The following is a 23,822-nucleotide window of genomic DNA, read 5'->3' as shown; positions in this document are numbered from 1 at the left end:
AGGAACCGTTGGGAACGTCGGAACTCTAAAGTGCGCGAAAATGAACGACCCAGCAGAGTTGACTTGTAGGGGGCGGAGTGTATAGAAATAATGGAGAAAATGTCCTCAGCTAGTGGTCATTTTGATTTATATAATGTCTTTTGGCTAATTTATTAGATTATTTACTACATGAATACAAACATTTAACATATCTGGTATTTAGTAAGTGCAGGACAGAAAAGATCTGAGATGTTAACCTTCTAAAAAGGGGTCCAGGGTTTGACACGGCTGTATTTACCTGTCAAAAATCCTTCCACTCACATCTGTGCACTATGTATGTACCCTGTTGCATTAAAGTTCCCATTAAACTCAGCTTTGTTGGAAATGCGCACCATGTGAGCACAATATAAACTATAATATCAATATCTTGCAAATAATAATGCGACTCCCACATTATTTTATTTTAATTACTTTAGTGATGCAAATTCCCTAACAAATTGCAGTTGCCAGCTTTGTCCTGTTTGTGATTATTACCTAGTTATTTACATTCATGGCTGTTACAGAAACCATCATCATGTCTCTATTATTTACATTGCAAGTCTAAGCACAAGTTACATCTGGTTCATGTTTTTTTGTGCAATGATTGCAGGAAGCCTCTGGGTCCCAAACCATCAAGGAACCAAAAAGTCAGTTTTGGTTGTAAATACTTTTTGCAGTAGTTGTCTAATTTCCTCAGAGTATGTTGTTATGAAAAATTATGACAGAGAACCCTGTCCCAACATTTTAATTTACTAACTCCAAATTCTGATAAAGTATAACGACCATAATTCTTTCAAAATATAATTTTGACCGACTCTAAATCACTTTAGAAATCTTATTTAGTATGTTATAATTTTGATTTACCACAAGTATTTTCCTTTTAATTTTAATTCCTTTCTCCTGGTAGAAATTGGCTTCCATGAGTAAGACTTATATCATATTAGAGGAGGGAACACTTGAGGGCCCTGAATGCACCAGAGAGAACCATCAAAGCCGCCATCAGTCTGTGAGGAGCATCAATAATGAAGGAGGCTCCATGTAATTCCCAGAACACATGATTCAGGGATGGTGTTTCATGTAAAGCTTGTGAAACATTTTGATGTCACAAAATGACTCATCAGTTTCCTTCATTTATTCGTTCTCTGGCTGGGCAAACATTCAACTTCTGACAACTAGTAGCCTTGACTTGATTATTGTTGTATTAATATATTAACATTGAGGATTGGGATCCCGCCTCTGTGTGTGCATGCATGCAGGTATCCATGTGTGTGTGTCCAGTGTTTATTTATTCTGTTAAGTGGGCAGAGACTTGCACTATAAATAAACTGATTATTCTAAATAATAAGCCCTTTATTTCTACTTTGCTTCACCTTCTTTCCCTACAGGTTTACCCTACACCCAACACTGTGCTGCCACCCAGTGGTTTCACACTGACAGCTAAAACTCACCACAACAAACTGTGCACTGTTACAGGTTTGAAAAATAGTAGCCTTTATTTACTAATGGTGGTATTTACAGGTGGCATGACGTGCTGTCTTGGTACAGGTGGTAAAGAACATAGTAAAAACATGTGAACACATCTCAGGCAAAGATTGCATAACCAAATTAACTGCGGACATCGGGATATGGACAAGATAAATAATCTAACTTATGGAGTTGTCGTTTTAAAACTACAAAAGAATGAGGCTTCAGCATTGCCCTTCAGCATCCAGTGAGTAAACGTACACTCTTTTCCCCCCCACAAACGTGCCCTGCTAAATTATTCAAATGAACGACAAATATAGTTCTAACATTGCTCAAAAACAATCAATATTACAGAATCACAGAATGACATCAAATCTTGATTTAACACAACGAATAAAATACATTAGAAAAAAAGTACTACATGGAAACAGGCAGTTGCAAATGAAATAGTGGAGAAACGGATATCGTTTGGTTGACGTTAGCCAGAGCAACTGTGGATAGAGCTTGTATTGTCACATGTGAAGGTAATCTGACTCCTGAAACGGCTCATATGGGAAAACACTGTAAATGTTTGTAGCACACTTCAGAAGTAAGAGTCTACTGTTCAGTGGTTTGTATGTCGATACAAAACGCTGACGTACTCGTATTTTGCTTTGATTTCTGCTTGTCTTTGAAAATAGGATACTTTTGGAGGGCAGTACCTCAGGGAACACAATAAGATAAATAAATGCCACTCAAAACTTGGAAATTCCAGAAAAAAAGCAAAACAGATTTGAATCAACTGCAAAATGAGTTCATCAAATGGATTTAAAACTATTTGGTCGTCTGCAACATCTTAATGAGTTTGTTGGCTCTGGTACACAAGCTGTAACTGCAGTCACCGCGGCTTTACTGAAGTGTGAGATTATTGATGATACGTTTGGTTTCTGATAGAATAAGCTCTCCATAAATAATAAAAAGAACCCTAAATTCTGACAAATAATATTCTCTTTTACATCGATATACAAACAACATAACAAAAGATCATAAATACGGGGCAAATTGGTGCCTCCAACATTCAATAAACATTAATAGTAACTGTGTTTTATAAATGCGATATGATTAAAAGTACATTGTCAGTTTGTGTTGTGGTGAGAGAAGTCACATTTCAATGAACGAACGAGCCAAGTCTGGCTTTATCATGCAGATGATGCAGATGTGGTGCTGTAGCTTGTGATAAACATTCTGAAACAACAGATCAGAAGTGCTAAGAGATGAACTGATATGAAGGAAAGAATTAAACAGAATACATAAGCCAAGTCTCTATATTCTCCAAACTCATATTTTGGTTAAAAAAGGGAAAAAAATGGACACTGGAAGCCTTCAAATCCAACCATAAAAAATACAAAACCTTAAATGCATGGTCAATATTTTACAGATTTTTTAGCCTATCCTATACATACTTGTATTAAATTACATACTGTATCTTTTTATATGCCATTTTAGGCTAAACTCTAGTAATGAAATTCATACTGTCAAAGGGGTTGGCTGAAGTGTGACTCAGCCATTATGACCATTACGGTTACTGGTTTGACGTATGTACAAATACTATTTGTCATATTTACACAGTTCTATACGATGATAGAAATATTTAATTTCAATGTGTGGAGGAAAGATAAACTTTAGACACACTGCAGTTTTGAATCTTTTCAATCAAACTTTTCTCCTATAATATTAATTACTACTAAGTTGTACGATTATATAAAATATGCCTAAGCAGTTCAATTTCTCCAATTTGATACTGACATGTAGTTTCTAGTTTTCTAAATCAAAGAGGGGATTGATATAAACAGTAAATGTCTGAGGTAAAAACTCGCTAAAAATATAGGGAGAATTAAAGTCTGCCTCGGCGCGTTGGGATGCAGAGTAACAAAAGCGGCAAAGTGGGGGACAGAGGGAACAGCGGGATGTTGAGTTTGATCCCTGGTATCACAACGTCCCCCGGAGATGACTGACGGCAGGCACTTAAATGTCATAGTTGTGCGCATGTGTGAGGAGAGTGGTGGATAGTCACATGAGACTGATAGTCCTTAAAGAGTGTTTCTTAGAAAATGAAAAGATGGAAGAAAAGGCGCCGCCTCCTCCTCAAGACTCCATCTCGTCTCCGTCGAATGACGGTGGCTCGAAGCTGACTACCTCCTCGTAGGTTAACCCTGAGAGACAATAAAGAAGTGTGTGAGGTTATTGATAAGTGACTTCTAAATCACTCCATTGCATACACAAGTTACATCTAGCAGGCATCTGCAATGTGCCGACTTACTCTTCCATTCCTCGATTTCCAGTTCACGGCTTTCGAAGCTCTGGTCGTAAGGCTCCGCCTCGGGCTCGTCGTCTGGATCGTGGTACTGGGCAAAGTACGGATGAGCCAGAGCCTCAGATGCTGTGATCCGCTTGTCTGTGTCCAGCACCAGCATTTTCTCCAGCAAGTCCACCGCTTGAACACAGCAATGAGAGAACAATGATGAGTGTGTGAAAGGCAGAAAACACCAATTTAAACCTTTATACACCTATCCAGTAAAGTGTGATTATAGATAAACAGTTACTACATATTCTCCATAGTGGATGATTTACATTGAATAAACTACAACAGAGGATAAACAGGAGGACCAAACAAATAAATGTAAAAAAGGACAGTGACTTCATGACACCACTAGAGGGACTCCGTGAGCCAGGCGTAGTGTCAGCCATGGCCTGATGCTGAAAAGGGAACTTACCAAGAGGGTTAGCACCAAGAAACACATCAGCAAAGTTCCTCTTGGGCATGTGGCTGAGTGAGTTGACGTAGTTCCTCGCCTGTGACAAAAGTTGAACAAAACAGCAAAACTGAAAAAGATCTTACAGAAATACAGCAGTGTAATGCTGCACTTTGTGGTGATCTGTGTTCATGTGTGGTGTGCATCTTTAAATACAATAATCTTTTGACATGCTTAGCATTGCTTTATCAAATGTACTGGGGGCAGAAAATATTATAACTGTACATCCTTCCACTAAGGCATGCTTCAAGCACTTTAATTACGACTCAAATCACACGCATTACACGAACATTGTGCCCCAATTTTCAGAATAAATGTGTCACCATAGATAGCTCATCAGAGTAAACTGGCAAAGCACCCTGTGAGGCCTTGCTGAGGCAAGCATGGTGAGTCAGAGAGGAAACAGGGAGTAAATAGAGTGGGAGCAGAGGCAGAAGAAATTCAAAAACACCACATCGGGTCTAAGGGTATCCGTCTGTGAACAGGACTGTGGGTAACGGCTGGTGCCCTGAATCCAGCTGGGGGGTGGGGGGTGCGGGAAGGCGGAGGGCATGTGTCTCACCTCATGGCTGGGCATCCTGCTTATGAGGGAGGCTGGGGGCGTCCCCGTCAGGCGCATTATCTGCTGCAGCTGGTTTATATCTAAAGCTTCCGAGTCAAGGGGCATCATAACATGGAGGTCAGCATGTGAAAAAGCTTAGTAGGTAAGGGAAGTTTGTGGAGAAGGGGGGGAAACACACACAGGGTGAGGATGAAGAGGATGTAAGAGGGATGAAGTTTCTGAAGTTCGATATACAGCAACCCTCACCAACTCTAACCTATGATTAAGTATCCAGGTATTTACTGTACAAAGATGTATGGACACTGTAACCCAGCGCACCCGAGACTCAGTTCATAGTAAAGGCTGAAAAATGGGAATCAAAGACTTGTGCTTAAGTGCAACTAAAGCCATTAAGAAAACACACCATTTGAGGGCAGCTTAGAAGTAGCAGTGGCAATACAAAGTAGTAAAGTAGGCTGTCTAACTCTTGCCAGGGCAACACAGAGGCAACGCAAACACAGGCAGGAGGGGCAGTGCAACAGAGCTGGGTGGGATGGTGCTCGACACTCACAGCCTCCGAGGAGATTTTCTTCAAGAGCTCGGGCCCTGGGGTTCCGACGAGCTTCATTATAAGCGTCAACTGATCAATGTCTACCACACTCACATGAAGGAAAACAGGAGGGATGGATGGTGTTGGAGAGGGAAGAGAGGGGTCAGAGGGACAACAAGCAAAGCTGTCATTTGTATCTGATATAATATGCTTTCATTTGTTCATTCAAAAGTACTGGGATGTGTGTCAGACACTGTGATGCATAATTGATAGTTACTGACTACAACCTTTGATGCTCAAACAATCCAAAACTCCCAGAATTAATAACTGTATCCTCTGTTACTTACGGTTACATTGTGCTGTTTAATTGGGCAAAAATGCCATGCAATATTGGGGAATTTTGGAAGCTTCGCAGTGGGGGAAAAAAACTGCAAGGAAAGTAGGGCTGCGACTGACAGTCGTTTTCATATAAATCTGTTAATTGTCTTTTCAGCATTTGGACTATGATCTGCAACCATTTTCAGTATCTTTCCCCTCTCACTTCCTCCCACCTGTAGCCTCTATGCACATGTGCAAAGATCACCTCTCTTAGAGACAGGTAGAATGAGACACAACAGAAAGACTATTGTACCCTGTATATTCAGCTATGCTTCGTAGGTGGTTAGATCCACCTTCCCTCTAGGTGATTTAGATGTGCTGAGAGTACACACGAAACACACCCACACCCACAGAGCATGCAGTGAAGGACTGAATGGTTTGATTGATCCTTTAGAGCAGGAATCACAAACACAATGTACAACAGCGAGCCCATGCCTTTGATCTTCAACAGTACCGTGACCTCAGCAGTGTGTACCAACTTTCGCATTTGAATGTGTGTGTGTGTGTGTATGTGTGTGTCCACAGAATGTTTCTGTGCGTTTTTGTATTAAAATATTAAAACATTGTTATGTTCTGCTGCTGTCCACGGGAAGCTTTGTGGGAGGGAAACAGGAAGGTGTGCTGTATCTTGGAGAAACAGTGGAGACAACAGTGGGCAGCGCTGAGTCATCGACCACAGGGACCAACTTCTATCACGTGCATGCATGCACACACTCACTCAAACAATCACAAGCCTCCTTGACTACTCTGGCATGCAGCTCACAAAAGTAAATACTCAGCAATGCTTTTGAGGCAGCTTGGAGTAAAATTGGGAGCATTTCAAACACTGTGGTTCTGGCAACAAAGGAACAGCTTGTGCGAGAGACTTGAATGCAGGAAAGAATAAATCTCAAGCAGCTAATCTTTAAATCTGATCAAAAGTATATACACAAAACAATAGTATGTATCTGTCTGCTACCTCGAGACCAACAGCACAGGCTGACTCCAAGGAGCCATTTTATTCTTGCATGGCAGTGACAGCAGTGAAAGGATACGGTCGGTGCCAGGGAAGAGCGTCCGTCCAGTAAGTAGTTCAGCCATGATGCAGCCCACCGACCAGATATCCACTATTACAGATAAATAGAAAAATAGCAAAACAGACAGAGCAGTGAATGATTAATATGATATAAGCTGTTATAACCTTCATATTCAGTATTGGTTACATTACATTCATTAGTCACTTTTATCTAGAGTGACCTACTTCCTCCCTTCAGCCCAAGCTTTTCAAAAGCATAATGCACAGATAAAAACACACTAAGAGCTGCTTTTTAAAGCAAGTGGAAATATTATATACGAAAAATTATGAAGTAGAGCAACAGCAGACACTATAAACAGAGCCTTACAACTGCTGGCACAGCAAATGGCAACATAACTAATTGATTTGACCTTTTAAACCAACAACACAAAGCCTTGTAAGACAACTGCTTTGGGTGCTCTGGCTAGTGTTGCAGCTTGTAATCACATTGAATCCACCAGAAAATTGAAAAGCTGGCCTAGTTTCTCTAAAATCACCTTCAACACACAGGTGTCAGCAAGCTGTGTCAATTCAATTTCAATTGAGTGAAGCTGCACAAGATTCAGCTGCAGCCCACAGCTGTGTGGTTAAATCTGTATGTACCTGTCATGTTGTAGTGCATCCAATTGAGCATGATCTCCGGGGCTCGGTACCACCGGGTGGCCACGTAGCCCGTCATTTCATCATCTGTGTGCCGTGCCAAACCAAAGTCCAGGATCTGAAGGGATGAGGGGATGTTTTTGTAGAAGCCAGAGAGAGTAAGATGAGAAAACGGTGTGCACAATTGAATACCTTCCACTCCGCATGATCGGCTAATTCATATACGGTGGACCTTGTTTCAATTTCTCACCTTGAGCTCACAGTCTTCATTCACAGCCAGGTTACTGGGCTTCAAGTCCTGAAGAGAAAAGGGGAAAGAAGGAAAAGTCAAGACAGGATTACAGAAGCAACAGAGAGATGGAGGGGGTATCCTGCTATCTGGTTTTCCCTGTTTATGTTTACCAAACATCATATATTGTAGGATAACTGAAGGGGGTTTGACCTTCAGATTTCAGAACTTAAGTTTACCTAAAAAGGACATGGAACATAATCAGAACTTACTCTGTGGATGATGTCTGCAGAATGGATGTACTGTAGGGAAAAACAACAAAATAATGATGATTAAACTTATCTTATACTCTCAACCTGAACACAATACTACTGAAAGTCTATTCAACATTATATTTTACTGCATTAGTGTGTAACAATGTGTCACAGTTACCAAACTACTGTAAGGGTGTACCATACCAGTGCTTTTTAGTCCGGATAAATCCGACTGGTTGGTTTTACTCCATTGTGTGATTCATTTGAGTAAGTGTGAACGCAGTAATCACACTTTAGTATACATCAAAACAACCGCACCGAGACGTTTTACAGGAGGTGGTCTCGGCTCAGTCACACCCGAACTAAAATTTAATTACTCAGCAAATATAAGCTAAATGGTTCCTCTAGCCAAGTGTGCTTTGCTTTGCATTCTGGGATGTAGCAGAGCATGTTAACTGTTTCTAGTAGTAACAGCTATCTGTAGAAAGAACAAGATCCACGTTTACTTGCAAAAGCAAATGTTTCTCTCACAGAAATATGCACTGGCCCAGAACACAGGATCTTCTTCCTGTATTTACTTCCTTATTTCCCCAACCAGACACATCTGACAAATAAGTGGAGTGAATAATCTCATGTGGTTGGTAGTGATAGATCCAAGTTTATAAACTCCTCAACTGATCCGGACCAGAGCAAACGTACCATCGATGTGAAAATGTCTTAACAAAGCAAGTGCTACACTGGAAGGGTCACTGACCTTTAAGCCTCTTAGGATCTGGTAGATGAGGAACTGGACGTGGTCATCAGTCAGCTTCTGACACTTGACAATGTTGTTGAGGTCTGCACCCATTAGGTGGGTCACCAAGTACCTGCAAATAGAAGAGTGCAGCCAATCAGATCCTGCAGCTCCTGCGTCTCTTTTGTCTTAAGCAAGTTTAACTTAATTTGCATTGGTCCTTTTATTACTTGTGTTGTTACAGTTTATAAAATACTGTGAAAAAAAATCTCGAACTCATTCGATTATGAAGCGTGGCAAAAGGAGAACAAATAGAGCGCTTATTCAGCCAACAGACCAGCTGAAGAGGGCCAGTTATAGAAAACGTGTGCATGTCTTAAGCAGGGTCCTTTTAGTTCTAACTAAAACTAAAACTAGGTGTGAAAAAAGTACTTACACACCTCGCTTGAGTAAAATAAACATATACAAGAAATGTTTTGTTGAGGTTCAGTCTTTGTCAGTGTGGTAAATTTGTCAACACAAGCAGCCCGAGGAGGAAGTGATGTTTATTGAGGCTGGGAACATGTCTACATGACTGAGAGTCAACTACCATCAAACTCTTGTGTTTGTACTCCACTACTAATTTTGAACTTCTTAAATCTACCATATTTTAATAGAAAAACTAAACTAAAACTAAACATTTTTAAACAATAAAATGTAAAAAGAAACAAGCAAATCCACTTAGGAAACTAACTGGCACTAAACTAAATAAATATACAAGCCGATAATAACTGATGTCAAATCTGTGCATCTGCTTCTCTTGCATTGCAATAGCAGGATCGATTTCACGCTGTTCCTGTCTTTGTTACTGGTCACATGAAAAGGGAAGTGTCGCATCTTTATTGTGTAACTTCAGTGCTTGCCGTCTGTGTGCCACTTCATCTCACATTTCCACAAATGTGCAACATCCTAATGACGCCACACAGCATGCAGAGAATTCAAGGACACTGATTGAGTATTCTGCGTGCGTGCGCGCACACACACACACACACACACACACAGTACCCCCAGAGACTGCCAGATGGCTGTTACCATGGCAACTAGCTGTGATGTGCACAGCGCACGTGTCAACCCTATATTCACCCTGGTGAAACCTGCCACATGTTAGACACAGGTGAAGGTAAGAGCTGAAGGAGAGAGACGTGTTTGTAACTCTACTTTCACTTTTTTTTTTATCTCGCAGTCATCTGCTAATATGACGGGTTTCATGTATAAGAATGAGGGAAAGGCTATGGGAAAGATTAAGACGGAAGGGAGGCAAAGAGAGACACCCTGACAACAAGAAACACCAAGGATTCACAGAGAGACGCAGGAAAAACTAGAAACACAGAAACAAAGGGGTGACAAAAAGTGTGACTTACACATCATTGAACTCCTCTAAGCTTGTCCCTGGTGTGAAAACGTCTAACAGACCAATCACCTGAGGGCAAAAAGAGAGGTCAACGGTCAGCAAATATTGACAACATTTATTTGTGTGACAAAAATTCCAAGTGAACAAAAATGCAACTATTTCATAAATATTAGTTATCAGCACGATTGCTTTTAATGCAAAAAAAAACAAGTTGTGCTTCCTTTTTGATAACACAGCCGCCAATAGGGGACAACAAACCGACAATCAGCTGTGTGACATTTCTGCGGGCTTAAAACAACTTAACCTTGATATTATCCTGTTCTGCAATATCTGCAGTCAAACAAACATCCAAGTGTTCCCATGTTACATTACTCCAGACTAATGCTGGCTTCTACACAAAGTGACGTACACAAAGTTATCTTTGCGTTCTGTTTTGGTTATGAAGTGGTTTAATCACATGAGTGGGGCTGATAACAACCACATCAGATATGATTTCAGAGGAAGTGAACATTGTCTGGTTAAGTTTGTGCACCACACCAACAGGACAGGCATTAGTAATGTGTCAATGGTGTGAACAAGTGTGAACACAGGAAAATACACTTAAGAAAGAAAAAACACCCAAAGGCAAGGTGTCATACTCGCCTGAGTTACATTTAACTGGTTCAATGTGTTTGTTCCAACAACAGCACCTTTCCTTGTCATAGCTTTTCACTATTGACGGTGTTATAATAATTATGAATAAAAACAAATGCAACACCTCTGGAGATTAGATGTGTGTAATAGTGCCATTAAATGGTTGAACATGCCGTTTGCAGGAACCTTTACTACAATGGATAATTGAATGTGTGACTGCGTGACAGGAAAAAAAAAAAGTGACAGTGACAAAGTATGACTAAAACACTATGTAAGACTTCAATTATTATGCGCACATAACAGATTTGTTTTGAAGAGTTTTCAGGTTTGAGCAAAAAGAAGAGAAAGAGAACAAAGACTTGTAGGAAAACATGTTAGAGGATAATAATATGTGTGTGTGTGTGTGTGTGTGTGTCTACAATACATTTACATACACATATTCATGCATGTACGCATGCATGCTAGCACACTGGCAGAGAGCAGCCCTGAGTGCCGACCCTGCCCCCGCCCCCCCCCCCGGAGAGAGACTGAGGTGGATAGGTATTGTGAAAAACACAGGAGCAGCCCGCCCACACAGGGCACAAACCCACAGCTGATTGGTGGGCTGGAGCCACAAAAAACAGCCGATTGGTTCAGTCAGGCTTTCCAAAATCAAAACCCAGGGAATCTCCTGGCAACAGAGGGAGCAAAACACAGAGTCTCTCTCCATGTAAAGCAAGCTTAGGTATGTATTAAAACACTTTGATGATTTAAGGACAAAAAAAGCACAGCTTTATGCAATTTTCCCTGTTATGATGAAACCCAACCTAGCAACAATATGCTCATTAATGATCACAAACGATATAACCTTTTAAATAAGCTGTATGTGCTACACAACTCAGACAAAAACAGATTATATTGTGGTTTTGTTATGCAAGTCAGTTTTTTACTAACATTTATATGTATCTTGCATTTAGCACAGTGATGTAGGCACTGATTCTATGTAATCCTAAATAATCCTGGTCCCATGTAAAACCTCAAATAGATGGTCTGGAGGTATTTTACCAGCAGTACCAGTGCAACGTGCAACACTAATACCCAAACTGCTCAACATTGGTGCTCAAGCTGTTCCAGTAGTCAAATAAGGGCTGGTATAGAAAACAGGATTCAAAAAAAGTAATTTAGTAAGCCACAAGATCTGCTGTTCTCGTGGTGTTTCACTGCTGCTGGTGGGTTTCCCCCTTTGAGACTTTCCATACTTCAGGCTGGTTTCTTTTTTCCTCTCTGCGTTCATCCTCTAAAAACAGCTTCTCAGTGCCTGCAGGTTGATAATACTGGAGAAAGCACCAGTCCACCATGTAACTCATCAGTGAGCTCTGAAAACAAGCCATTTGTACCCATTACAATGGCCAACAGCAAACTACTGAGTGAACTCTTTACTATTCAAACTTCCCTTTTTGCCCCTAAAAAGACCCTAACAGCACCGACAGAAACTTCCAGTCTTACTCACACACTCATACACACCATTCATCAGTTGACTTGCTCCCACACAGTGCATAGAAACCCATCATCTGTACTGCAGCTTGAGAAACTATAACCGGTGCTACATTACATAACACAAGAGGCTCTACACTATTTGGTGTGTTAGCTGGCTACACCACCAGCACACAAGTAGCAGCCAGGCACTGCATTTGTGTACGTGGGCAAGTGTTTGCGTAGTGCTTCCACAAACACACAGAAAACCAAAACCAAAGCAGAGATGGCGGAGAGAGCTAAACCCACAGTCCTAAAACATTAAAGTAAGATGGAGGGAAAAAAAAAAATACACCACAGATGGTGATTGGACTGCAGTTGTAAACCTGTTTGGTGACTCACTGCTTACCAAGTGGTGCAGCACAACGCACTTTGATCACTCACGGGGAAAATCTCTTCTAATAGGACATCACACTGACCACAGTCCCACTTGCATGAGGCCAGACTGCTCGTGTGTGTTTATGCTGTCACTCGTGAAACTAACAAGAAAACACTTTGCGCCGTTTAACATATTGGTTTGCCATTTCTTAAATCCACCTATACTGCTGTTGTTGTGTGGATAGGAGGGCTTTTAAAGTCGGCTGGAGGAGAGTGAGGCACCCCCTCTGCTCTTTAGTTTACCCATCTGATCCCATACTCTGATACTGTATAGCACATGTATGTTGTTGTTGATGTATGTGCATGTACATTGGACATGGACGATTGAATAGTATGTATAGTGTGTAAAGCGTCTTTGGGTTTCTTGAAAGGCGCTATTTATATACCAAGTTATTATTATTTTTATTAATTTCATTACCCGAGTGACTGTAGATTGGGTGCACATTACAGTGCCTTCAAATGGGGTTGTTCACCCTCTTCAAAAAAGAAAAAAAAAAAAAACAGGTGTCCATGCGAACAGATCATTTTAAGTGGTCAAACAGCCTGAGCTCTGCTAGTGCAGGTGTTTATCAGTTTCTAGTTTTAGCTCCATATTAACGCCTCTGTCACATGGGTCTCAAAGCACCTAACTACATTCCTAAGGGCAGATCTGAATAAGCTCCAGTACGGAAACAGACAGCATAACAACGTAAACAGTGGTGAGTAGTGCCTGCCTCTGCAAGTTAGTACTAAAGCCTTATGTGCAACTTCATGCGTACACATATGCAATCCTTGCTTATGAGCTAAACTACAGAACAATGCACAATGCACATACACACAGATTTAAGACTGGGGGAGTGGTGGAGAGGGTGGGTTGGCTGCAGGTGACTCACGTTCTCGTGCTTCATGTGTTTGAGCAGCCGCAGCTCTCTGTAGGTTCTCTTTGCGTGAATGATGGACTGGAAGGGTCTGGACAACTTCTTCACTGCTACCTTCAGGGGATTCTTCACATCATACGCTGAACTGCAAGACAAACAGAGAGTTTTTGAAACTGGTAAGACCTGAAATACATCAGGCAAATAACAATTGTCAGATCAAAACCTAAAACATTTCTCTTGATTTAACTAATGGTGAGATGTTTCACTAGACTGCGTAGGTGGCCAAAATCCAGTAAACACAGCAAATAATTGCATAAGACAGAGCTCTTGGTTTCGCTTCTAATTATACTGTGCAGCCTAAGGCTGCATGGGTGAACATGACTGAACGTGTTGTCAAATATCAACTGCATGATGTACAACAACATGAGTGTGAAAAAAACAAATTTTTTACTGAGAAAAGAATTAATACAACACCATGTTGGTCAGTGCATCTCTGCTTATAAGAAACAGTGTTCAGACAGTGGTCCTTTTTGATTAATGTCGATTACATTAATATCAACAACATTCCAGGGAGTTGATATTATAAATGTAACCGCCTGGCTTAACACATAACGTCCAGGACCACTTGACACTGGCCTTTGAAAATCAGTTTTAACAGCTACAGTCAACACTGTATTATACTTAACTCATTCCAGAAATGCACTGCTGACTACAACTTTTTTTAGACCAATCCATCAAAATATTATCAAAAGATTAGCGATGTGACCTTCAGTGCCATATAACTGTTAACAGTGCAAATGTAACGTCTGATTCTGGCATTTCCATTTTAACAAAATCTGTCCTACAAGTCTGCTGCAGCTGTCCACGTGAGTGCGCATGGCCGTCAGTCATAATTCATCCTTTTATTCATTATGTTACTGATTCCATTCTAATGGTGTAACACAATACATCATTGTCAGTGTGGAGCCAGTGCAAAAAGAAGGAAAAAAAGAAGAACAAAAAGGTGTGGCAAACAGAACACAGACAAAGAAAGTGCAACACAAAAGCTGAGAGTGAAATGTGCTCTTGGTCTACTGCTGTAGAATAAGCAACGCTGCTAAAATATATAAAATATAGTCTAAGAATTGATAATAACCATAATTTTACCAGGATATAGGATGGATCAAACCTGAACACGCTGTAAAAAGCAAGACACTTGTCCACGGAGACAGACAGACATTGTGAGGGTGGTAAAGAGAGAGACAGATGGGCCTCATCTCCCCAAGAAGTGTGACATCGCTGCATTTCCTGTATCTGTGAGGGAGCACGACCCACTTACAATAAACCACATTCCTTCCAGGTCAATCACTTAAGCTGCATCACAAATGAATGACTGCAAAATCATTCAAAAAAAGAATAAACTGTGCTGAGTTTGTGTTGACAAGTAATGGTTTGTTTGTTGTGGTCTACAATAAACAGGCCAGTGGGGGTTGAAAAATGGAGATGGGGTTGTGCGTCTGTCTTTTTGCAAACTACATCAAATGCAAATTAAATCCAGAGGACCTGCAGTGAGAGATTGAAACTTGTTGATATGTTGGTGCACGCTACTAAAACTATCTGGACTACTGACCCAGTGCCGGGCTGCAATGCGGCCTCTCGGTTAAGAGTTTAGTTCAAGGCCATGTCGACAGCAGTCATTACGGTAGGAGATTAGAGTAATTTCCCCTCAACATATTTCGCAAACCGATTGAGAGATTTGAGCAGTCGACCTTTTAGCTGCACATGACTGGGAGATCAGCATACCTGTGTTTTTAGCGTATAACGCAACCAACAGAGAGTGCACAGAAGTCCTGAGTGTCATGCATCCATGAGAAGAACATTAAGATAAGCAGTGCGTTTTATCCAGCAAGTCAGATAATCTCCCACACCCAGTGTACTCTATGTTCCAGGCTTGCAGAACAACTTGAGTGTGCGTCACTTGTAAGGAAAAACCCATACACAGTAAACAGAGTATACCAAAGCTAAATGACAAAAAAAAAAGTCACATGCACATCGTCCTTAAAACTGCTGCTAATCTGCAGGACAAACAAGACGGGCCTGAGCATACATCATCCTATTAGTCTGTAATAAATGGAAGTGCAATAACCAATGGTCATAAAAATGTGGGCTGTAAAAAGGAACAGCATTATGAGACGGCGATCGTAGCGAGGGAGTGGTCGTCAGCAGTGTGTTGACCAACAGAAAGGCAGAGCGAGTACACAGGCAAGTGTGCACTGCAAAAGACTTGTTGTCTGCAGTAAGTGTCCTGTCCTGCCCTGCCCTGCCCTTCCTGCTTCCATCTATTCACGTTTCAAGAGATGAGTTTCACAAGAGGTTGACAGGGACGACGAATAAAGGCTCTCCCACAAAACCCATCAATTCCCGACTCTTCTACAGCAATGTCACTACAACTGTGAAGCTTTTCTTGTGCCGCTTTTAATAAAATTAAACAGAGCATTAAATGATCGTTTTCTCCACCTTTTCCAATCTGCACACAGACACATACGGTTTCTTATCAGAGTCTGACATGTTGGCATGTTTAGGCTGACACTATAACATCTTGGCATGCACATTACAAGCCTTGTGGCTTCATTTACAGTGACTTTAAGTGTTACCATAAACATATAAATGTTAATACTACAATATAATGTACATCTCTGTGTCTTCTATCATGATGATGATGATAAAGTATTTCTCTCAACATTACAAAGTGGTTTACAAAGCAAAATAAAACTAGAGACGGTGGTTAAAAAGAGCACATAAGAAGTGCAAACTATGGAACGGAATAAAAATAAAATAGGAACTGTATAAATAACACCATATCAGACTTATCTCATCTGTAAAACGACGAGCATCTTGACAAAACTTTCACAAAACTGAGTCAGCACCATATTGAAAGAATCCAGTCAACAGATGTTCAGGATCGGCTCTACTGGGAGAAAGCAAGACAAAAACATCTGTGTGCATGTTAAAATGATTAATAGTGAGATTAAGAAAAACACAACCTGTTTTAGAAGCATTTAACTGCTCCGACACGTCACCTAAACACAGGTCAAACAAGAATGGAGATAATATATGAGCCTGACCCGTTTGGCTGACGTAACAGTCAAATGAGGCACTGCGCCATCTCACCTGTTTGTCCTCACAGAAACAACAAAGCACAAGAAACCTGAGTACATATTTAGATTTTCCCTCAGCAGATATTTCAAGTTGTTCGTGACTGATTCGAATTACAATACCTGCAAATAACTCGTGTTAAGACCAACTTATTAATTAATTGCAAGCATAACAAATTATCAATCTGTCCATAAAAGTTCTCTCAGTCATCATGGAAAGGACACTAGCAGGTATATAGGCCTACAGTTACTGTTACTGCTGTTGCATCTGTTTATGATTCTAACGGCACTAACAGCCGTACAATAACAGTCAGGTAGAACAATGTGCACTTAACAGGAGGAGAGAAGTGGAACAAGTTTTAATGAGCGTATTGTCGTGTTTAGCAGTGATCTGTCCCGCATTTCCTTGCTGTCTCCAACGTACACATGGCAACCGTAACAAATTTATTAATCAGGCTCTGTTAAAAGACCCACACTGTGATTATGACCTTTGTGTACGTAAGATAACCTGATTAAGATGTTTGCACGCCAGTAGCAATAACCCCAGGATATCCACGGTCCATCTTTAATTAAATTATTATGAGGCACATTATAAAACGCACTCATTTTCTGATCCGCTCTGCTTACAGTGCTACTGATGAACCACTCAACTGTCCCTCCACAACCTCCCACATAAACTAGTTCCCACCTCTATGTGGTCCAGGGAGGTCTGAGTTTGAGAATCAAGACTGAGAAGTCATGTATGACTGTTTTTTTTTTTTAACTTAGACAATGAAGCTCCTTTTTATGTGCAAGTGGGTCAGATGCAGCAGTTAGTCTTTTGAACAGTACTTAATGAATAATGAGTCTCCTAGTTTATCCACCTTACATGTGTTTTTAAAATGTTTTGTAGATTGGCAGACTCGTGGCTTTTATAGATAAATTGTTGGGCTACTTAAACTGAGACATGTGCCTGGTGCATTTTATTTAATAACACTAATCTATAAAGAGCATGAAGAAATATAAGTGCATAACATACAGAGGTAAATGTATATTAAAAATGATTTAATGGAGAAACTCATTAGTCCAACACATGATTTCTTCCTTTTACATCGTCTCAAACACTAACATTTACAAAAAGTTGTATCTTCAGCTGTCTGAGCTCCCATGGGTTCTTTACACCGGGATGCTTTAGGGCTCTAAACCCTCTATGACTTTAGACTAAAATGAGTGGTTTTATGCTTCTGACATCACACATGCACTCAGTCACATGAGTGAATACTGAACCTGAAGTCATGCAAAATTGCTGGGTTTAAAATTTAAGCCCTCTGTTTGTTTAAAGAGCTGACAAATCGGCACATATTTCCCTGAGGTTCAAACCAAGTGCGTCAGCCACAACTTGCCACAATATTGCACGTTCTCACCAGACTGACCTCATCATGCAATCGTTTCTTAATCTGAGACTTCAGATGAGACAAAGTGGATGCTGGAATCAGTGAAGGAAACTGGGAGTGGTGGCCAATAGACACATGCTGGGCATACAGCAGAAAAGGAATACAATGATTTTAATGGTAAATTGAAGTGTAAGACATTTGAGTGCACGGAGGTAATAAGCAAGGCAAGGAAATGGTTTTCTGAACAAATCAATAGCAGCTTTAAATGTCGGCGTCTACGTCAATGGAACATTCAAAGATTACTTCTGTGAACATCTGAAAGAAAGCAGGAAAACATTATGTTCCTGATCTGTGTGTTTATAAAGGAAATTGTTGTTGTAGTGCCAAACAGTGATGATTTCACTCTAAAATAATACTAATATAATACTATTACTACCACCAACAACAATAATATTACATCTAAAAAGCTCTTTATAAGGCTTAATAATGTTGGCCTGTGTTTTTACCGTTCTGTGCATATCTGGGGAATTATTGTTCTGATTTTACCAAAGCCTAAAATATTTACATACTATTTTCCAGCCATAATTCATTTTCCTGCACAGAGCTGACAACAAGCCATCGATTTAATATGCATACATGCCCTGTGGGCTTGTATGAGTTTCATGCTTGCTCCTGCTCAGCTGAGAAACCTAGACTGAACAACACGAGGCACTCAGCACACAGTCCATACACCAACCCCAGCCAGCAGCATTCACTGTAAACGCTTTCTTTCCACACTGGATCTCTTCCAAGACTGCCATTCGAAAAATAGAACAAGGGTCAGAAATAAAGAGAAAGTAGTAGTGGGTTTTTTTTTTTTTCCTTAGGAGGTCTTGTGTCTAAGTTGCAGGTGTATTATATTTGAGTCATGGTTGGGAGGAATTCAAGCTGAGTGCATGAGAAATGTCATGGCTGCAACAAACAAACACTTTACTAACTGATCAACAGCGGTGACATGCTAGAGTAGGTGCTGTGAGGTTATTTATACTTTTCAGACACCTTCTGAAGGGTGCTAATAACACCTTGGTGAAACTCTGCATACAGAATTAATTGTTACCTAAAGTACTCAAAAGGCTTTGTGACCATATGATGTCATATTCAGAAGAAGCTGATGAATTATGCATTTGGCCTCTTTTAAGTGGGAATCGTTGGGAATCCTATGACTCGAATTCAGTTCCGATTATTGGTGTCGCGATTTGATTCTCAGTTGAATAAATAGAAAGGAATGCTCTATTTCAGGCTCTTACTCCACTGAAATGCACTATTAAAGATAACTGGCAGTTAAACTAACTAGTCATAATGAAGCCACTTTCTGAGCGAGCAGGAAAATACGAAGAAGAGTGCAGCTCTGTAGGTTCAAGATAAAAAGATGAGGTCATTTAGAATCATGTAACAGTGTGAAATGAAAGTGTACTTTTTATGTCCACTCAAGGGAAAAAAAAGTCTGCTTTTGAGCATACTGTATTGCTCCCGTGTTACGAGCGAATGCCAATCATGAGTATTTAGGACATGCGATTTACATATTTTATGCCTATAGGCCCAAACATTGCGCCTACATTTTAAATCACTGTGGGGATGTGGGTTGGCACTGTAGTCTGAAGTTCTGCCAAATTCTGGTAATGCAACCGAGCCCCTTACTATCGCCTAGGCTGTCATATTTGTGCCACGCCTATTCTGACAATACCGTCAGTCTGAATGGGCCAGAAAAAGAAACAGAAGTGAACACGAGGCTCCACGGTCACCATGACATATACTACTTTTAAGCTAAATTGCTCTGGCATAATGGCGTAAAGACTAGATCATTTGCCAACAAACTGAATATGATTTTAATCATTTTGTATCAACGCATTTTGCCTCTTTTGTCTGCATCAGGTGGTCAAGGAAAAATGCCACTGTCCTAGCTTTTATTTTGAAAGTATACAAGGAAGGGAAGGAAGAGTTTGCGCTCATCAGACTTCATCACAATCTAATGAATCTGTCCTCCCAATCAAATGTAACTCCTTTGTGGCAATACAAGTCCCTACTGTACTGCATGCTCTTGCTTTGGGTTAAGCTTTTTTCCTTTACTTCACATAACTTTTGGCACTTTCTTTTTTTTGGCACCAATTCTGAATCTTAGAGAGCAAGAAGCCAATTTTTTCAGTGAAATGATCCCCCCCATCCTTACTTTTTTGCAAAAATAAATCTGCATCATTGCACTAGTGTCTTCTTCACACTGTCACAGTTTTTTTACATCTATACTCATATTTATATATATTCATATATATTTACATTGTACATAGGCCTTAAATGTTTGTTTTTTGTGCTTAAGTTCATGTTCGTGTGTTTACTTTGTTCAGCTTTGTTGTTCTTGTCTCCCTTTTTGTCTGTTTATGTGTAAGTACACAAGAGCAGTGGAAAAACCAAAGTCAAATTCCTTGTATGTGTTCCCATAGTTGGCCAATAAAAGCTGAATCTGAAAAACTACCGAGGCCAGACGTGAAGTTATCATTAAGAGAAAAGGTAACGCCATCTTTTTCATTTTACGCACTCTTTCGGTCATGATATAAGTGCATATTAATAATGCACAATTCACCACTCACATTGATTTCTATTATGAAGACACTGTTTCTACATTAGTGCCTTACTGTGATTGTCTGAAATGCAAAATCAGGTCATGGTTTCCCCCTTTTATTCACCATCAATAACAAAAAAAAAACTCAAGGTGTGGAAGGACTTAGCAGCAGAGTTAAAATGAAGGTGCGGTGCCCTCCATGGTTTTGTGATGACCAAAAGGCGTCAGAGCTGAGGCCACCATCTAACCTCGGGACTGTGAGTCATGGGTGTACCACAACGGGAGAAAGGGTGACATCATTCTAGAGTCATCATCCTCGTCGGATGGGCTCCTATAGAAAGCTCTCACTGTGCACGAGGGGGCCTACTTTCCGAAAACCACGTGACCTTCTGGCACTCTGCAGGCTGCACCCAACTGGAAAATGTATAGTGCATGCAAAGTGCGGATGTGTAAAGTACCATGTTATGACCACAATACTGTTCTGGTGCGAGGTGATTGTCTCGCTATGTGTTGGCTGACCCTCGCTGTTCAATGAGCACGGATCATATCTCACCAGGAGGCACCACTTTTGGCAGAAAACGCACGCATGGACACGATCAGTCTTCTCCAAGAAGAGACACTAAATAAACGACAGAAAAAGGCAGGCAGTCTGCACGCTTTAACACCGAGGATCTAGTTTAACTTGATCCCGGAGATGCCAGTGTGCTTACGGGAAATCGGCGGTACGTACAGGTGTTTACAAGACCAGAGTAAGACAGGCAGCATACAAAAAAATAAATAAATAAATAAATTGTGCACAAAAACAAAAATAATCCCCACCCGCCGAAGAAATGCGAGCCTGCCCGAAGCGTGCACGGCGTGCCGTCGAGTCAAAACAAGCAAAGTATGGACATGTAAACAAAGGGCACAACTAATATTCCCCCTCTCGCTGTCTTTCCTGGTGGCAGCCCGGCCAGGGAGGCGACTCTGACGGGCCTCTGTGGGTGGTGGGGACCCGCTTGGCTGTTGTGCAATGGGTGCTGTGAGCTCTGCAACAACTGCTTACCATACGGATCCGTACGCGCCGGAGCCGACGGGAGATAAGTTCTGGTAGCGCTCCGGGACCTCCCACACGGTTTTGTTGAGCTCCTGTCGGTAGAAAGTGGGTCTCTCCTTCTGCGACATTCCTGCGGATTTACCAGCCGCGCAGCGACAAAACAAGCCCTCGGAAACTTCTGCCCTCTCTCCTCTCCTCTCCTCCTCCCCGTGCGGCACGACGTGGTGCGGTGCAGCTCTCTGGGTGAACTCAAAACCTCGAGACGCTCCTCAATCACGACTAACTTCAGCCGCCCGGTCGTGCAAATTCGGTGCAAAAAATGAAACAAAAAAAATCCCCACCTCTCCGTGCACGTCGGGGCGTTTGGAGACAACTTCCTCCGCGGGTCAGGACGCTCAGCCCGGACTGGCTTTCTGTGAATTTTCCTCCCTGCTCTGGTCTGGCGGAAACGTGAACGCGTACGTCTATTCGTCACTGCGCGCTCCCGGTAATCACAGTTTTCTCGCGAGAATTTAGTCGCGATTGTGAAACCAGGGGATATCCCATCCCCACTGTGGACATGAGTGGGAATCTCCCTCTGTCACTGAACCTGTTTGAAAGCACCCCAGTTAAATGGCTACGAGCACATCAGTGTTTACTGGAAGAAGATATCTCCCAGGAAAGAAACCATGACTGAACTATGCAGCATTAATAAATAGAAATAATGTACATTTCCTATATTATTATCACCTTGGACTTTGCTTCACCACTAAATCACAACATTGTACTTGTTACTTGTCACTAATGAACAGATAAGACACTTACCAAACAAAGAAAGCAAAATTAAAAAATACCCATAGGTATAAAACTTCATAATTGATTGCACGAGTGCCAGGATTCACCCATTTATTGTGGCGTTTAAGTGCCATCAATTGTCTCTAGAAGCTGCATAATTATCTGAATGGAAATCATAATGAACAAGGAGGTGTGAGCTGACAACACTGGAAGGTGCAACAGCTGATTAGTGAATTTGTAAAACTATATCATGAGGTCTGAAGGCCAAAACACAGAGGTCTTTTTCATGGAAGAATATTTGATATGTCACAGCACGTCGATAATAAAATGAATGAAGGCTAAATTGCACTTTGTTGTTTCACTTAGAACAGAGCCATCTTTAATGTTATCTTTATTACTTGTGCTTTTCCTACTGTGACGAGTCTGCTGTGAAAAAAAGCCATCTTAAACAATGACAGTGTTTAAGATTAAATGACACTGCTAAAAGCAGGTTGTTCTCAAAAACAGAGTGTTGGTGACAACGGCACAAGAGACTTACGGCAAGTGTGAAGGGGGCATGTGGTTCATTAGGAGGGAAGGGAGACGCTGTGAATAAGTTCTGTAGCCTGGGGGCTTCTTCAGTCGCAGATTGTTGGAGAAAAACATTGATGAAATAAAAAATATGTGAACAAAAAAGCATGTTGGAGAGGAGGTTTAATGGCCCGATGGGACCAAAATAAGATTTCAGACCATTACGCTACATGCTGTGGTAGAAGTGGAAGTGCACATCAGCACAAATATATAATGGACAGCCTTTGCCTAGGGGGCTTTCTCTGCAGCACGCCCCGCAAGGCTTGTGATGGGGAAAATAAATGCAGCAAAGCACAGAGATATCTTGTGGGAAAACCTGAGATGAGATGATTTATTCCACAGCAAGACAACAACCCTAAACATGAAGTCAACTCTGCACATAGATGGCTTTAAAAACAGATCTATCGCTATACGATAGACTCAAGGCTGTCAAACTGCCTCTATATTGACTTGAAGAGGGTGAATACATATACATTCAATTATTTCAGATTTGGGAAAGATTTAGCTGATCCCCCACCCCCCGCCCTTGTTGCATTTTCAGTTGATTAGTGCCTAAAAACCGTAATGAATCCACTGAGACTGACGATTATGAATCAATAAAACATGAAAAACTCCAAAGGGACCGAGGCAAACTAATTGCATTGGCACTGAATGTCACTTGAGACCACACTTTTGTTTTTTTAAAGACAACAAACACGGAAATTGTCTGATTAATATTTTACTCAAAACTGGATTGCATCCCTTCCCAAAACAATTTCATCTCTTAAAAAAAAAACAAGGTGGCAGAATTAAACTCAGAATAATAGTATGTAAATATGATGGCACAAGAAGCACCATCCCTATTTGGCATTTAAATCTTCAGGCAAGTCTGATACAGCGATCTGGTTTTCACAATATGTTGAGATATGCCTCATTTAAAGTAATTACTCTTGTCACTATGATACTCTACAAATGTGACC

The 23,822-nt window shown here is 40.9% G+C and overlaps 1 protein-coding gene across 2 annotated transcripts; it reads right to left on the bottom strand.

The window, feature by feature from the left end:
* Nucleotides 1-1,485: 1,485 nt before the first annotated feature.
* Nucleotides 1,486-21,939, bottom strand: mapk14b (mitogen-activated protein kinase 14b). 2 transcript variants are annotated; one of them, XM_070839759.1, is made up of 12 exons: nucleotides 21,529-21,939; nucleotides 13,399-13,528; nucleotides 10,014-10,072; nucleotides 8,635-8,746; nucleotides 7,899-7,928; nucleotides 7,648-7,695; nucleotides 7,401-7,515; nucleotides 6,778-6,849; nucleotides 5,387-5,466; nucleotides 4,236-4,314; nucleotides 3,782-3,955; nucleotides 1,486-3,674 (listed from the first exon to the last, which is right to left on the bottom strand). In XM_070839759.1, the coding sequence occupies exons 1-12, from the start codon at nucleotides 21,645-21,647 to the stop codon at nucleotides 3,607-3,609; spliced, it is 1,086 nt and encodes a 361-aa protein (XP_070695860.1). In that variant the 5' UTR covers nucleotides 21,648-21,939; the 3' UTR covers nucleotides 1,486-3,606. The 2 variants fall into 2 exon arrangements, with proteins under 2 accessions (XP_070695860.1, XP_070695868.1); XM_070839767.1 differs by lacking the exon at nucleotides 5,387-5,466 and adding an exon at nucleotides 4,837-4,916.
* Between the last annotated feature and the right edge of the window lie 1,883 nt (nucleotides 21,940-23,822).

The sequence above is a fragment of the Pempheris klunzingeri genome, chromosome 2 (genome assembly GCF_042242105.1).
Source record: "Pempheris klunzingeri isolate RE-2024b chromosome 2, fPemKlu1.hap1, whole genome shotgun sequence".
Lineage (NCBI taxonomy): Eukaryota > Metazoa > Chordata > Actinopteri > Acropomatiformes > Pempheridae > Pempheris > Pempheris klunzingeri.
This window is presented reverse-complemented; position numbering and strand designations above follow the sequence as displayed.

What these genes read in the sequence shown, in the direction of transcription:
- mapk14b (XM_070839759.1), bottom strand. Translation starts at nt 21,647, where the DNA reads ATGTCGCAGAAGGAGAGACCCACTTTCTACCGACAGGAGCTCAACAAA. An exon ending in AACACATGAAGCACGAGAAC is followed by an intron (nt 10,073 to 13,398) that starts GTGAGTCACCTG and finishes TTTTGCCCTCAG; the next exon opens with GTGATTGGTCTGTTAGACGT. An exon ending in TTAGAGGAGTTCAATGATGT is followed by an intron (nt 8,747 to 10,013) that starts GTAAGTCACACT and finishes TTCTATTTGCAG; the next exon opens with GTACTTGGTGACCCACCTAA.